This window comes from Cetorhinus maximus, chromosome 13 (genome assembly GCF_964194155.1).
Source record: "Cetorhinus maximus chromosome 13, sCetMax3.hap1.1, whole genome shotgun sequence".
Lineage (NCBI taxonomy): Eukaryota > Metazoa > Chordata > Chondrichthyes > Lamniformes > Cetorhinidae > Cetorhinus > Cetorhinus maximus.
This window is the reverse complement of record NC_135891.1, coordinates 42,337,911-42,355,275: the sequence shown is the minus strand read 5'-3', so window position 1 is coordinate 42,355,275 and position 17,365 is coordinate 42,337,911. Positions and strand designations below refer to the sequence as shown.

The 17,365-nt window shown below is 42.6% G+C and overlaps 1 protein-coding gene across 3 annotated transcripts in view; it reads left to right on the top strand.

The window, feature by feature from the left end:
- The window catches only part of LOC144688571 (cadherin-like protein 26), a 116,195-nt gene that overhangs the window by 48,147 nt on the left and 50,683 nt on the right, over window positions 1-17,365 (top strand). For all 3 annotated transcript variants that reach the window (XM_078555308.1, XM_078555307.1, XM_078555306.1), the window contains exons 10-11: window positions 10,305-10,447; window positions 17,024-17,257. In XM_078555308.1, coding sequence (XP_078411434.1) covers window positions 10,305-10,447; window positions 17,024-17,257 — 377 coding nt within the window. The remainder of the gene's footprint in view (window positions 1-10,304; window positions 10,448-17,023; window positions 17,258-17,365) is intronic.

Here is a 17,365-nt window from a genome sequence, read left to right as displayed (position 1 = left end):
GTAGCCCAAGACACTCAGCCTCACTGTTAACCACCCAGCCAATCTTTGTGTCATCCTAATCCTACCCCCAAATAGTCATCTATGTCGTTTATATAAATGATGAATAATGGGGGACTCAGCACAGATCCCTGTGGTACGCCACTGGACACTGGCTTCCAGTCATTGAAGCAGCCTGCTGTCATCACCCTCTGCCTCCTACAACTAAGCCAATTTTGAATCCACCTTATCAAATTACCTTGTATCCCTTGTGCATTTACCTTCTTTATAAAATCTCCCATGTGGGATCTTGTCAAAAGCTTTGCTGAAATCCATATAAACTACATCAACTGCACTACCCTCATCTACACACCTGGTCACCTCCTCAAAAAATTCAATCAAATTTATTAGGCGTGACCTCCCTCTGACAAAGCCATGCTGACTAACCCTGATCAAACCTTGCCTCTCCAAGTGGAGATAGATTCTCTCCTTCAGAATTTTCTCCAATAGTTTCCCTACCACTGACGTGAGACTCACTGGTCTGTAGTCCCATGGCTTACCTCTACAACCCTTCTTAAATAGTGGAACAACATTACCTGTTCTCCAGTCCTCTGGCACCTCCCCCGTGGCCAGAGAGGAATTAAAAATTTGGGTCAGAGCCACTGCGATCTTTTCCCTTGCCTCCCTCAGCAGCCTGGGACACAAGTCATCTGGACCTGGAGATTTGTCCACTTTTAAGCCTGCCAACACCTCCAATACCATGTCACTCCCTATATCAATTTGCTCAAGAATCTCGCAGTCTCTCTCCCTGAGTTCGATACCTTCATCCTCATTCTCTTGGGTGAAGATGGATGTGAAGTATTCGTTCAACACTCTACCGATGTCCTATGGCTCCACCCATAGATTGCCCCCTTGGTGCCTACTCTTTCCCTGGTTATCCTCTTCCCATTGATATACTTATAGAATATCTTGGGATTTTCCCTACTTTTACCAGCCAGAGCTTTCTCATATTCCCTCTTTGCTCTCCTAATTGCTTTCTTAAGCTCCACCCTGCACTTTCTGTACTCCACTAATGCTTCCCTTGTACCTGCTAAAAGCCTCTCTTTTCCTTCTCATCATAACCTAAATATCTCTGGTCATCCATGGTTTTCTGGGCTTTTTATTGCTTCCTATCACCCTAAAGGGAACATGTTGAGCCTGTACCTTTCCCATTTCCTTTTAGAATGCCCCCCACTGCTCTTCTGTAGATTTCCCCACAAGTAGCTGTTCCCAGTCTACCTTGCCTTATTTTACTAAAATCCGCTCTCCCCCAATCCAAAACATTTTTTTGCAACTTGTCTATTTCTTTGTCCATAACAAGCTTAAATTGTACCATGTTGTGGTCGCTATCACTAAAATGCTCCCCCACCATCGCCTCAGCCACCTGTCCGGCTTCATTCCCCAGAATTAGGTCCAGCACTGCGCCGTCCCTTGTTGGACCTAAAAAGTTCTCCTGTACACATTTCAAGAAATCTACTCCATCCAAGCCCTTAACACTATGTCTATCCCAGTTAATGTTGGGAAAGTTGAAATCACCTAATATAATTACCCTATTGTTATTGTTTTTACACACCTCGGCAAATTGTGCACATATTTGCTCCTCAGTTTCCTGCTGACTATCTGGGGGTCTGTAATAAACACCTAACAATGTGGCTGCCTCTTTTTTATTCCTAAACTCTGCCCACAAAGCTTCATTTAATGCCCCCTCCAAGATATCATCTCTCCTTATTGTAGTAACTGACTCCTTAACTAATAATGCAATGCCGCCTCCTCTTTTACCCCCTCCCCGTCTCGCTTGAAGATTCTCTATCCCAGAATGTTGAGCTGCCAATCCTGCTCCTCCCTCAACCACGTCTCTGTGATAGCTACTATATCACAATTCCACTTGTCAATCCTCATCCTTAACTCATCTGTTTTACCTGTAATACTCCTGGCATTAAAGTAGAGGCCATCCAGCCTTGCCTTACTCCCTTGAAACTTAATGCAGCTGTACTCCCTCTGACTTGATTTACTGTTTTACTGTATTATGATGTGTCCCTATTCTGCTAACATTCTGTGTGCCCTCCACCCCGTCCGCCGCCGAGTGAGTTTAAACTCCTCCCAACAGCACTAGCAAACCCATCCACAAGGATGTTAGTCCCTCTCTGGTTCAGATGTAGACCATCCTGCTTGTACAGATTCCACCTTCCCCAGAAATGGTCCTAGTGATCCAGGAATCCAAAACCATCCATCCTGCACCAACTCTTAAGCCATGTATTCATCTGTGCTATTCTCCTATTTCTGAGCTCACTAACACGTGGCACTTGGAGTAATCCAGAGATTACAACCCAAGAGGTCCTGCTTTTTAGTCTGCTGCCTAACTCCCTGAATTCTTGATGCAAGACCTCATCCCTCTTTCTACCAATGTCACATTGGTACCAACATGTACCATGACCTCTGCCTTATCACCCTCCCCCTTCAGGATGCCCTGCAGCCGTTCAGTGACATCCTGGACCCTGGCACCAGGGAGGCAACACACCATTCTGGAGTCACATTGACGGCCACTGTAGCACCTATCTGTTCCCCTGACTATAGAATCCCCTATTACTATTGATCTTCCTCCCCTCCTGTACAGACAGGTTGCTTGTGGTGCCAGAAGCTTGGCTCTGTCTGCACTCCCTGGAGGAACCAGCACCTTCATCAGTCTCCAAAATGGAATACCGATTTGCGAGCGGAACCCCAGGAGACTCCTGAACTATCTGCTTGTTTCGCTTGGACTGCCTGGTGGTCACCTATTCCCTTCCTTCCTCAAGTCCCTTCAGCTGCGGTGTGACTGCCTCTCTAAACGTGCTATCCATGATGCTCTCAGACTGTGTCCCCAGCTGCCATTCCAGCTCTGAAACCTGAGCTTCCAGGAGCTGAAGCTGGACACTTCCTGCACACATACTGGTCCTGGGCACTGGAAATGTTCCCGGATTCCCATATGGAATACACCACGGCTTTGAGCTCTCCTGCCTTGACTTATCCCTTTAAATTAAACCTTTTAAATCAATTACTCTAGGGCCTTTCTTTCCTCATCCTCATTACTACAGAATATACAAACTATAAACCACAAAAAGACCTTAAACTATAAGCCATAAAAGTAGAAAATACTCACCCAACATTACCCACTACCTACCAGTCATTTCTCTCCCTAGTAGCCTTTACTGCTGTAGCAGGGCAAGACCACTCTCTGAAGATTTAAGAAGTTGGATAGCAAAGAAAAATTGCAAAGAGCACCTCTTCCTCTCTGCATCTAATTCCCACTGTGCACCAAATTGCCAATACCCACACTCACTCTGGCTGTGTCTCATCCAGGATGAGGTCTCTCCCCTGCTCGTGTGCAAGTACACTGATAGTGTGCTTCTAATAGTCCCTTTCTTAAATACAGCTGAGGTGAGCTGAGATGACTCTCACTAGTTAAGCTTCAAATGGTAATCAACACCTATTCAGACCCTAATCATGCTTCAGGTGATTGACAGTTAACTGTCACACAGTCAGCTGAGTCAGCTACCTTACCAACCTTTTAACTAGACTACTGCACTTCCAAAAATTAAAGAGAAAGACTTACCAGTTCAATTACCACTGTGCACCAAATTGCCAACACCCAGACTCACTCTGGTTGTGTCGCACTCAGGATGAGGTCTCTCCCCTGCTCATGTGCAAGCACACTGATATTCCAGACTGGTATTCTAAAGACCCAGAGTAATGCTCTGGGGATCCGGGTTCAAATCCCACCATGACAGATGAATTCAATAGAAAAAATCTGGAATTAAAAGCCTGATGATGACCATGAGACCATTGTTGATTGTTGTAAAAACCCATCTGGTTCACTAATGTCCTTTAGGGAAGGAAATATGCCATCCTTACCTGGTCTGGCAGGACCCACAGCAATGTGGTTGACCCTTAACTGCAACAAGGGCAACAATTAGGGATGGGCAATAAATGCTGGCCTAGCCAGCGGTGCCTACACCCCATGAATGTATATAAAAAAAGGCTGTGTTCTCCCAGTCTGTTCCCCATCGACAACTTGTACAACTTGTGTTACTTTACAGCTTCTGGCAAATCCTCTCTTCCTGCCTTCTTCAAGCTGACTGCTTGTTTCTCTTAGAAACAAAAAACACAAAAGGGTACCTTCTCTGGGATGCTCATCTTCACTTGGGATGCTCTCAAACAGATATGTAAATCAAGTATCTTTTACCTTCAAAACAACCCCTACACAATTAATTTATACATCTAATGGAATTAACAGCCCTCTTTCCAGACTTGCTGCTTCCACCAGGAAACCACATGTTTACAAAGGTGCTTTTAGCTTCTTCGATCTGGGAACAATATGAATAATCTAAATCCCTTACTGAAATAACAGTTGATCTTTTGTTCTGACCAAATGCTCAAAGATGGGTCATCCATTGTTCAAGTTTTCCCACTTCTAACTTTGACAATATTATATAAAGACCCTCTGAACTCTAATTACCCCTCATCTGTTTACCAGTTCCTCAACCAAATGTTTTAAATTATCTACATTTAAATTCAATTCCTAAACTAAGTTATTTTCTAAAATGTATGAATTATGAAATCAGGTATTTGCAACAATATGTAAGCAAATATGTGAACTAAATACAAAATAATAATCATGGGAGATTTTAACTGTCTCAAATAAGCTGGCAAAGAGAGCTAGGAACAAAAGATATAGGTTTGAGTTTTTATTACTTGTGTAGGATTCCTTTCTTACTTAGTATGTAAAAAAACGTCCAACAAGAGAAAGAACACTGCTGGGCCTAATGGTGAAAAATGAGCTAGTGTTAAGAGTTAAGTTAAGAGAGATAAGCATAGAGGAATATCTAGGCAATAATGATCACAACATAATACAGTTTAAGGTAATGAGTGAGAATAATGAGAATAACATAAGTAAGAAAAAGGCCAAAGTAATAAACTGGAAAAAAAATGATTTTAAGAAGATGGGAACAGGTCTAGAGAAAGAAAACTGGATACATTTACTAACAAAGAAATGGAACAGCAGTGGGAAATATTTAAACGATCAATTGAGATCAGGAGAAATATAGCCACTGAGAACAGACGAGTCAGTAATAATGCATCATGCATTAATTAAAAAATTAAGGACAACATTAAAGCTAAAGAGAAAGCTTGTCATTAAGTACATAGACAACAATAAAAAAAAGGATGGCAAAGAGAATAAAAAAGGCCAGGAAAGAAATCAAAGCAAATTAGGAAGGCACAGAGACACTACAAATTAAACCATCAAAGAATATAAAAAAGAAGATTAAGGTATTCAACAGATACATAAAAACCAAAAGAAAAATCTGAATAGGGATAGGGCCATGAATAGATACACACTCAGCGGTATATAGGAACATAGGAGCATGAGTAGGCCATTGGACCCTTCAAGCCTGCTCCACTATTCCATAAGATCATCTGGTTCTGGTCTCAACTCCATTTTCCTGTCTGTCCCCCATAACCCCTGACTCCCTTGCCTAGCAAAAATCTGCCTAACTCTGCCTTGAATAAATTCAATGACCTGGCCTCCAATGCTTTCTGAGGAAGAGAATTCTACGCATTAATGACCCTTTGGGAGAAAAAGTTTCTCCTCATCCCTGTCTTAAAATGGAGACTTCTTATTTTAAAATTATGTCCCCTAGTTTTAGTCTCCCCCACAAGAGGAAACATCCTCCCAATATCCACCCTATCAAGTATCGCCAGGATCTTATACATTTCAACGAAATCACCTCTCATTGTTCTAAACTCCATTGGGTATAGGCCCAACCTGTTCAACCTTTCTTCATAAGACAGCCCCTTGATCCCAGGAAGGGTCCAGTGAACCTTTTTCTGAACTGCTTCTAAAGCAATTATACATATTTTTTTTAATAAGACGACCAAAACTGCATACAGTACTGCATACAGATGTGGTCTCACCAAGACCCTGTACAGCTGTAGTAAAGCTTCCCTACTTTTATATTCCATCCCTCTTGCAATAAACACAAACATTCTATTTGCCTCGCTAATCTCTTGCTGTACCTGCATACTGACTTTATGCGATTCATGTACCAGGACACCCAGATCCATCTGTACCGCTGAGTTCTGCAATTTTTTCTATTTAAGTAGTATGTTGCTTTCCTATTTTTCCCATCAAAGTGAACATGTTCACATTTTCCCATATTATACTCCATCTGCCAAATTTTTTCCCACTCATTTAACCTGCCCTATATTCCTCTTTAGACTCTCTACCTCCTCTTGACAACTTATTTTCCTACCTATCATGGTACCATCAGCAAATTTAGTAACCATACATTCAGCCCCTTCATCTAAGTCATTGACATACATTGTAAATAGTTGAGGACCTGGATCCAGCACTGACCTCTGTGGCACTCCACTAGTTACAGCTTGTAAATCTGAAAAAGGCCCATTTATCCCTAATCTTTGCTTCCTGTTAGCCAACCAATCCTTTATCCACGTCAGTATGTTATCCCTTACACCACGTGCTCTTATCTTGTGTAGTAACTTTTGATGTGGTACCTTATCAGCTGCCTTTTGGAAATCCAAGTACACACATCTACCATTTCCTCTTTATCCACGTCAGTATGTTATCCCTTACACCACGTGCTCTTATCTTGTGTAGTAACTTTTGATGTGGTACCTTATCAGCTGCCTTTTGGAAATCCAAGTACACACATCTACCATTTCCTCTTTATCCACCTTGAATGTTACTTCGTCAAAAAACTCTAATGGATTAGTTAAACGTGATTTCCCTTTCACAAAGGGTCTGCCTGATAAAATTGTGGTTTTCTAAGCATCCTGCTATAGCCTCCTTAATAATGGATTCCTGTACTTTCCCAATGACAGATGTTAGGCTAACCTGCCTACAGTTTCCTGCTTTCTGCCTCAGTCCTTTCTTGAATAAAGGTATTACATTAGCTATTTTCCAATCCGCAGGAACTTTTCCAGAATCTAAGGAATTTTTGAAGATTGTAACCAATGCGTCTGCTATCTGTGCCACCACTTCTTTTAAGACCCTAGGATGCAAGCCATCCGGTCATGGGGTCTTGTCAGTCTTTAGGTCTAATAGTTTTCCTTGCATCCTTTCCCTGGTGATGGTGCTTGTATTAAGTTTCTCTCTATCCCTCCCTCCCTATCACCTCCCTATCACCACTCTTTGCTGGTTCTTAAAATCTGTCCAATCCGCTGACCTACCAATAATCTTTTCAGATTTGTACAGTGTTTCTTTCAATTTAATACTATCCTTAACTTCCTTATTTAGCCACGGATGATGCATCCTTCTCAAAGAGTCTTTTCTTTTTCATTGGGATAAGTCTCCTGAGCATTATTAAATATCTCCTTAAAAATCTGCCATAGCAACTCTACTGTGCTACCTTTTAACCTAGTTGTCCAGTTCACCTTAGCCAGCTTTGCCCTCATACCCTCATGTTTACCTTTATTTAGGTTTAAAACACTAGGGAGGTGTCAGCTGTGGCTCAGTTCATAGCACCCTCGCCTTTGAATCAGAGGGTTGTGGGTTCATGTCCCACTCCCGGAAACCAAGAACTGTGATTGTACTCGAAAAGAGTTGCAATCTGTGACTGTTGATAACTCGAAAGAGTTTAAGGGGCTGTGAATTAGTTAATTTTTTTAAAACACTAGTTATGGACCCACACTTTTCCATTTCAAACTGAACATGAAATTCTATCATGCTGTGATCATTGTTTCCTTGAAGCTCCTTTACCATGAAGTTGATTAATCCTGTCTCATTGCACATTACCAGGTCTAGGATATCCTGCTCTCTTGTTGGTTCTAGAATGTACTGCTCTAAGAAATTGTCCTGAAAACACTCTGTGAACTCATTTCCCAGACTACCTTTGTTAACCTGATTTTCCCAATTTACATGTAGATTAAAGTTACCCATGATTATCATAGTACCTTTCTTATACACTCCATTTATTTCTTCATGTATGCTCTGTCCTATAGTGTAACTACTGCTAGGGGGCCTCTAAACTACTCCCACAAGTGCCACAAGTGACCTCTTACCTTTACTATTTCTTATCTCTACCCAACCTCTTGCTCTTTCAAGCTAAGGTCATCTCTCAGTACTGAACTAATGCCACCCGTAATTAACTGAGCTATCCCACCATCTTTTGGTGAAATATTGGTGAAATGGCAGGAACTTTAAATTATTACTTTGCCTGGGTATTTAACAAAGAATAGACATGACATTAGAAGAAGGAAACAAAACAGATATAAAGACACTTAAGATAGAACGTTGGGAAGATAGTTGATAAATGACTCAAACTTGGAGAGAATAAAACCCCTGCTCCAGATAGATTGCATCTGTGTATAGTTTTTAAAAAAGTTATAGCGAATGAGATTCCTATATTAAGAAAGGGAACTGTAGACCAATTAGCCAAATGTTGATCTTAGGAAAGATAATGGAATTCTTACTCTAAGATGTAATAGAGAAACTTCTAGAAGCTGAAAATATAATAGAATGGTCAGCACGAATTTCAAAAGGGAAGATCATGCTTGATCAATCTTTTAACATTCTTTGAAGAATTAACAAGAAGGGCAGATGAGGTTAATATAGTATGTGTAATATATTTGAACTTCCAAAAAGCCATTGATAAGGTACCACATTGTAGCCTCATGATTGAAGTCCGGGGAAAGTTAGAAGCGTGGATAGCAACCTGCTGAACAGAAACCTGAGAATAAAGGTTTAGGTAGGATCAGACTGGCAAAAGGTGGGATTGGTGGTGTTCCACAAGGACCGATGCTGGGATCATTGCTGTTCACTATTTAGATAAATGATTTGGAATACAATTTCAAAATTTGCAGTTGACACCAAGCTGGGCAATGCAGTTAGTGCAGAGGAAGATTGCAGCAAAATACAGGAATGCATTAACAAACTTGCAAAATGGGCCTACAATTGCCAAATGAATTTCAATATAGTTAAGTGTGAGGTATTGAATTTTGGTAGGAAGGATAAGGAGATCAAAAACTTCTCAGAAAGTAAGAGTCTAAATGGGATTTGGGAACAGAGTGACCTTGGGATACAGATCCATTAACCATTAAACGGGGAGATATAGGTTAAAAGATCATTAAAACAGCAAACAAAGCACTGGGGTTCACATCAAGAGGGATAGAATTGAAAAACAGAGAAGTTATGTTAAACTTGTGCAGAGCCAGGGTTAGACCATGCTTCGGGCAGAATTTTGCCCTTGGTAGCGGGCTCGGTGGGGGCAGTCAGGAAACTGCCCACAACTGGCACTGCACTGTGATTTAATTGGCCCGCCAGCGTGAAACGTGAGCAGCAGCGCTGAGTGCTGTCTGTGTGCGAAGGGGGGAGGAGGCCAAGTGGGCCGAGCACGAACTTCGCCCGTGCACGCGAGTGAGCGCTGCATAATCTCCCTGGGGCACGGAGCTGCCTCAGGGAGATGAAGAGAAATAACAAAAAATAATAAAGAAAAAAATGTAATAAAATATGTCCCCTCATGTAACTCTGTCACATGAGCAAGAACATGTTATTAATTCAATTGCAAAATTTTTATTTTATTTTTATTTGATTTTGGAAACCTCATCCCGAGGTTTCCAAAAAAAATGCAATGGCCACTTGGCCTTTTTACCTGCCCACCAATTGTTAGGTTGGACGAGCAGTGCAAAATTTACCTTAATTGATTATTTAATGGTCTTAACAGGCCTTTTAATTGTTGGTGGGCGTGCTGCTGACTCTGGTGCACGCCCGCTGACTGAACTTTCATGCGACTGGTCTAGTAAGCCACTCTGTTCAAAGGCAATTAGGGATGGGCAACAAATGCTGGCCAGCGATGCCCACTTTCCATGAAAGAATAAAGAAAAAAAACATGGCAAATGTTGCAAAACATTGTGATTGCCTAATGGTAGCCAAAATTGCAATTGCCGCAAATGTCTCAGAAACCAATCAGAACTTTAATTCTATTCACTTTTCCTGATTGGTTGAAATCTAGAAGCAATTGACTACTTTGGCTGAAAGTTAGAGAAAATAATGAAAACAATGCTTCAGTACTTCAGTTCACTATTCCTCATACATATTTCCCAAACTGCTATTATATAATCCAACTTTCCATAAATAGTGCCACAGGAGATTTATTAAAAATTATATTAAATATCACAAGGCAAATGAACGTTTAACTCTTTCTTATAGTTATGGTTACACTCAAATCAAGGCTGATGATCATTGCATTTTATGACTGTAGTATTGCAGTTTTGTTAATGATTTTTTTGTCTGAAAGGTTTGTCAAGGCATATGATCCAGAAGGCTGGGTTACTGTTAATGAGAAGACGGGTGTCGTTACAACTGTTTGTGAATTAGATCGCGAATCTCCTTATGTGAATGAAAGCATTTATAAAGTTGTTGTTCATGCAGTTGATGATGGTAAGTCTGTATATTTCAATTGGTACTGTAGTATGTGTTACGATATTCAATCCTGTTTTGCATCCTTCAGTTCTACTAGTTCACTTTACAAGCTGCATTTTAGACGTCATTATTGTTTGAGATGTCAGTAAATAAGATCATATCACTTTTCTATTATTGTGCTGTTACTCTCTCAGCAATCTGGGTTATCCTCAAATGAGCAGTTCTGACTCTGCCAGTGAGACATTGTTATTTTCCACTGTAACCATGTTTGTCACTCTCTGAGACTGTCAGTTCCTGCAGAATTGTTGATAATTTCTATTGTGGATTTGTCTTAATTGGTAACTTTCAAACTACTTATGTGGCCTTGCTGTGCACGTGCAAGATTTGTTACCATATCTCCTAATTTGATGTAAATCTATGCAATTTTATCTTACCCAAATGTGTCTTCCAAGATGAATATTCCTTTGGCTTCCCAATACTAAAGAAAATTGTTCTTTAAAGTTGTGATTAATTACCGTAGGTTCCAAGGTGTGTTATTTTCTGCCTAATGAAGCCTGTCATTTGATAATTGCATTATTTCCTGCAGTTGTTCAGACCTGACGTCCTGCACTGTGAGATTTTTCTCCCATTTCTTTTTCATTATTATACTTGCAGTTAAGATGCGCATTTTTCATTATAAGCTAGCATGGGAATTTATTTGTGGATTCTAAATAACTCTTCTAGTTTTATATGAAGAAAATAAAATTTCTATGAGGCAAGAAAGGCAGGTGAGATTATATCTGAGACTCTTGATTCACCCTTGCCCATAAAGTGCGAGTACACACATTCAGGTATTTATTCTTAGGTATTAGGAGAAATCTGACTTTTCTATCTATATTTCAACAGGGCTAATACATTTTCCTAAGCCTGGCCTGCAAACAAATTTCACTATAGGTTCTGCTATTGCTGTGAATGTGGCTGTTATTACATTTCAATGCCATTATATCTTTCTAAGCCATAACCAAGAACATTTGCTTAATAACTCAGTCATCTATTATAAAGATGCATCAAAACACGGTAGAAGCAAAAATTTCATTGCTACTCCATTGAAAGGAGACAAGTGAATGAAAGGGGCTGGTACTATTACCATCTGGAAGACTCGCTGAATTTTGAGCCAAATTGCTCGCATAAATGATCACTTTGAAAAGCATAAATAAAGAACATGCAAGTTGCAGTCCTTTTGGAGATCCATGATTGCTACCATTGATCCACGGTTGACAACAGTCCAATCAATAATCTTGCTGGGATTGTTGAGTCATCGCAATATTTCCAAATGTTCCTGCTCTCCTGGTCGACCTTCTTTCTTGCAATTATGACTAATATTATAGCAGACCCTTCAGGACTGTTCTTAGTTGAAAGAAGAGTGAGTAACTGTATTGATCAAAAGGTCATTCTATCACTAATGTATCACAGTTTCTAGGAGCATTGAGCACACTAGTATAATTCCTAGCAATTTATGTTTCTTTCTGCATAAGCTGTTAGTTTTTCTGTTGTCTGATTTATTTATTATTTTTTCTGTAAATTATGAAAAAAACATTAAGATGGAAGTATATAGGTATTGCCCAGCATCAAAAGGTTTTACTCCAGCCTTCAAAACTGAAGGTAAAATTTTATAACAGTAATTCAATTACAATTACATATTACTGATGTTGTAGGTATAGATGTGAAGACCTGCAGCTTTTGGAACTTGGGTAGCATAAAAATGCACTTTTAGAAGTGATTTTAGAGGCAGGTGGGGAGTGGGCAGAGATGAACCACGTTGGAATGGTTCTCCAATGCATTCCTGCCCCTGGAGAAGTATTGGCTTCCCACTGTATGGAGTTGGTGAGCCAATTTTCATACTTAACGCCCCAATTTGGAGCTATTTTGCAACACCACCTGCATTTGTCACCAATGGAACAGGTTCTGCAGTGGGGGGGTGGGGGTGGGCCTACTCCCTGGAGGCAGCTCCCTGTGGTAGGCTGAGAGATTTGAACTGTCGGTGCCATGTCCCACAGAGGGGGCTGCCAGCAGGAAAGGCCACAACTACAGCCCAAACACTTCCACCAGAGGGGATTCCCCTATAATCTGAAGAGCCTACTGGCTTGACCCCTCTGAAATTTGACTTCTAAATTTTTGTCTCTGTGCGCATCTCCCATGTTGAAGTGGTCTCCTATCAGAGCAGAGTCCAATTCTCCCAGTGGGGCTGCCAAAGTGCTAGAGCTGCCAGCCTGCTGATTTGGATTGTAGCATTGGAATTGCACCCACCATCCTTAATAGGATGGCAAGCTTGGAGGCAGCCAATTAGGAGGCCACCTCTGGGAATATTGCTCTGTCAGTCTTGCTCCCAGTGAGTATGGCCCTTGGATATCATTTGGTCCCAATTCCAGGATCAAAAGCCCAAGGGAAAATCCAACCCTCTGTCATTGAAATAGTGATGCCCCAGTAAGGGGTGTGTGGCAAATGTAGAAAATTTGCTATATGAACGTACATACGAACATACAACTCAGGAAAAGGAGTAGGCCATTTGGACACTCGAGCCTGCTCCGCCATTCAATAAGATCATGGCTGATCTGATTGTTGCCTCAACTCCACATTCTGCCTACCTCTGATAACCTTTGATGCCCTTGTTTGTCAAGAATCAAATTACTTCTGCCTTAAAAAATATTCATTGAATCTGCCTCCACCGCTCTCTTGGGAAGAGAGTGCCAAAGATTCATCGAGAAACAATTTCTTCTCATCTCGGTTTTAAATGGGAGGCCCCTTATTTTTAAACTGTGTCCCCTAGTTCTAGTCTCTCCCACAAGAGGAAACATCCTTTCAGCATCCATCCTGTCAATTTCCTTGGGATCTTAAATGTTTCAATAAGATCACCTCTCAATTTTCTAAACTCCAATGGATACAGGCCCAGCCTGTCCAACCTTTCCTCATAAGCTAACCCTCCATCCCAGGGATCAGTTGAGTGGACCTTTTCTGAACAGCTGCTAACATGTTTGTATCCTTTCTTAAATAAGGAGACCAAAAATGTGTCAGTATTCTAGATGTGGTCTCACCAACTGTACAGCTGTAGCAAAACATCCTTACTTTTATATTCCATTCCCCTTGCAATAAACAACAACATTCCATTTCCCTTCTGAATCAATTACTGTACCTCCATATTAACTTTTTGTAATTAATGTACCAGGGCACCCAGATCCCTTTGTACTTTAGAGTTTTGCAATCTCTCTCCACAATAATTTGCTGCTTTTCTATTCTTCTTGCCAAAGTGGACACATTCACATTTTCCCAGATTATACTCCTATCAAGCCCCGAAGAAACCCCTGAAGAGAAATCTGGAGGCACCCTCCCTGAAGACCCATCACTGCGCTCACCCCCACACCCTCCACAAGCGCAAAGACACACACCTCGGTGGGACCTAGCTTTAGAATAGCCTCAGGATCACAATCTGGTGAGCACATCATACTGTCCGATCCACAGCAGGAGGTGGCAGGGACTTCCCTGGTGCCCGGCACTCAAGAGGATTGGTGGAGGCCAGAAATTTGCTGAGTCCGAGTCAGATGATGAGCCTCCGGACTCGGTCATGTCAAAGTTGCTGGAGCTGCAAAGGTAAGCTCGGGAACATCAAGAAGGGATGTCCGCTGCATTCCTCAGATTTCAAGGCACGGTGGAGGAGTCCGTCCGTCTTCACTCTGAGGTGATAGCTCCGGCATGCCAATGCACTGGGGTCAACACTGATAGGATGGCGGCCACCATGGAGACCTTGGTCCAGGATGTCACTCCTGCACTGCAGTGCGGGCTCAACTCCATTGCTAATGTCATAATTGGCTTCCAAAAGTGTGTATGTGAGGGGGAATGCCAGGCAGCTCGATTTCACTCCAGTTTCCCATTCTGCTCAAGGAGTGAGTCTAGGGCCCTCGGGCACTCATACTGAGGAGGATGAGGTGCCCACCCTGGGGCCATCCATCCAGTTGACTCCACGAGTGACCAGCCGATCCGAATCCCCTTTCCCTGTGTCCTCAGCAGCTCCAGCTCCACAGGCCGAGGAGGGTGCCACTGCCACACAGCAGAACTCCGAAAGCAGGCTGGGGCCCTCCAAGTCTCGGCCCTCCAGAGGACACCCGTCAAAGTCATCACAGAGACAGGGCATCACAGTCAGCAGGCTGCCTCCACCTCTGCTGTGGATGTCCGGAGAGCACCAAGACGTAGTGACAGGGTTAGGAAACTTAAGAAGAATTAGATGCACAGCCTGGGTACGGGCGTTAATCACTTGCACATAATGTTCACTATTGTCAATAAACTCCCAAGAATGTCTCCTATGACTTCTTGTTCTGATGAGCAGTGTTCTTGTCACTCAGAGGTGAACCCTTCTCCACAAGATAAACGCAGGTATCTCATTCTAGGGCCTCTTCCATGCTCTCTGTGCAGCCTTCAGACTACAGTGATGGTCTGGCCTCACACTCCGTGGACACATTGCTGATGGCAGTTTGACGGTGCTTGTCATTGCTGCTAGAATGTAGTGGGCAGGTGCCTCAGAGTTCTGTCATTCTCTCTTTGTCCTCTCAGCACCTTTAAGACGGGGCTGACCTCCACCTCTTCAGTATCGGTGACCAGTGATGCTGTGCTCCTGAAGGGCTCAGGTACTAAAGGCAGACAAAGGATCAGATGCTTCTAAAGCTTCATGGCTGCGTCTCTATGATATGACCCTGATGGCAGCCACCATCCTATCAGTGTTGACCCCAGTGCATTGGCATGCTGGCGCTATCACCTCAGAGTGAAGACGGACAGACTCCTCCACTGTGCCTTGCAATCTGAGGAGCACAGTGGACATCCCTTTCTGATGTTCCCGAGCTTGCCTTTGCAACTCCAGCAACTGTGACATGACAGAGTCCAGAGGCTCGTCATCTGACTCAGACTCAGCAAATTTCTGGCCTCCAGCAGTCCTCTGAGTGCCGGTCACCAGGGAAGTCCCTGCCGCTGCCTGCTGTGGATCAGACAGCGCGATGTGCTCACCAGATTGTGATCCCGAGGCTATTCTAAAGCTAGGTCCCACCGAGGTGTGTGTCTTTGTGCTGGTGGAGGGTGTGGGCGAGTGCTGTGATTGGTCTTCAGATGATCACAGAGTGCAAGCGAGCTGCCCTCAGCCAGACAGGAGTCAGACATTCTCAGAGGCTGCACTATTAGCTTTAACCATCCGGGAGACAGGTCCAAACCGGGATGCTAACATTGCAGGGGGCTGTGAGCGCCTCCAGTAGTGACTGCTCCATGGCCAGCTTTAGCAAGAAGATTGTACAACATGTGCAGTCGTCCAATTGTTCTGTAGTCCACTAAAACGCTCATGACTTTGCAGTCTGTGCCGGAGTGCTGGAGCACTTGGTGGCACTTTGATGCCTCTGCGCTGGTTGACTGGGCAGGTAAGCTAGAGGCCCGACTCCAATCATATCAATGTGGCTGCACCTGAACTATCTCAGCTGCAGAGGAATGGTCACTTTACATAGGTTTCCCTAATGTCTGGCCGCTTCCCTCACCCACTCTACCCCCCTACCCCGAATGCTTGTGTGCTATATTCAATAGTAGGGCTGCCCTTCCCACTGCCCCCCGACAAGTCACCTAAACGGCAGAGCTGCCCTTGACCACCTGCCAGCCGTCCTCAAGCTTGAAGTCCAAAAGACGACCCTGGCGAGCACTGCACATCGTTGCTGTGTACTTACCTCCAAGTTCCCCTCAAATTGCAGTTCACCAAGTGCACGCCTTTTATGTGCCATAGTGAAACACATCGGTGTGCTTTCCCGCCGGTGTGGATGGATGATCCAGAGGTCGGGTGGGGGAAATGATTCCAGCAGGCTGGCCTAATAATGATATGCAAATGTAGTACAATGAGGCTCCTGACGTCCAATGGTAGGAAATGCGGCCTGAGTGGATGATTGCGAAGTAGTTTCATGCCATTGTGAAACTGATCGCACATATTGTCCTCTCATGCCACCGAACATGCCCGACATTGGCGGGCATGGAAAATCCTGGCCCAAATTTATGCTTTCAAAGCCTGAATTAAGTGGAAGAAAAGGACGAAATAGATGCGTAGTTCTGCAGGCATAAAGTCCTGAAAAATAATTACTTAAATCTGGAGTCTTGAGGGTGATTCCTAGATAGGGTGGTATAAGAACATAAAATATAAAATGACATTTGCTGAAGAATGTCTCTCAATGAGTTCAGGTTCTAAAATTTCAGGCCTGCTGAAGCACCTGAATTAAATTAATCGTTGAAAATCCATTTCCTAAACTTTACTTCTAGTCAGGAAAACCTGATTAGTGCGTCTGCCCTTTAATTTGAACACAGTCAGGATTTAAGTTGAAGGATGATTGCCCAGGACAGCGTGTTTAAGGTTGAAAAGAATGAAGAGGAAATTTAGATGAATACAGATGCCATATTCGATTTCCAGCCTCTGCAGTTTTCTGTTTTTCAATTAGTGATGCCATATCATCATTGGTTAAAATAAGGAGAGTCAAAGGCGTGACAGACTATTAACTCTACAATTATTGCAAACACAATTTGTTGTTCATACAATTTTCCTTTCTCTAGGGAGACCCCCTCAAACTGGAAGTGGTACTTTAAACATTTTGTTGATGGATATCAATGACAATAAGCCACATTTGGTTTCTACATATGAAAAAATGTGTGATGATGGAGGTATTCAGCATGTCACTCTTACGGCAAAAGATGATGACATGATTCCATTCAGTGGTCCATTTCACTTTGAACTTCTAGACAATGAACAAAATATTAAGGAAAAATGGAAATTAGATCAAGAGATTGGTAGGTTGTGAATCCGAATTTATTAACTTGGTTCACTGCAAACCTTTTTAGTTCAGAAGAATCCTGACAAATTAGTTTGATCAATTAGTAATGATAAGTAATTCATTA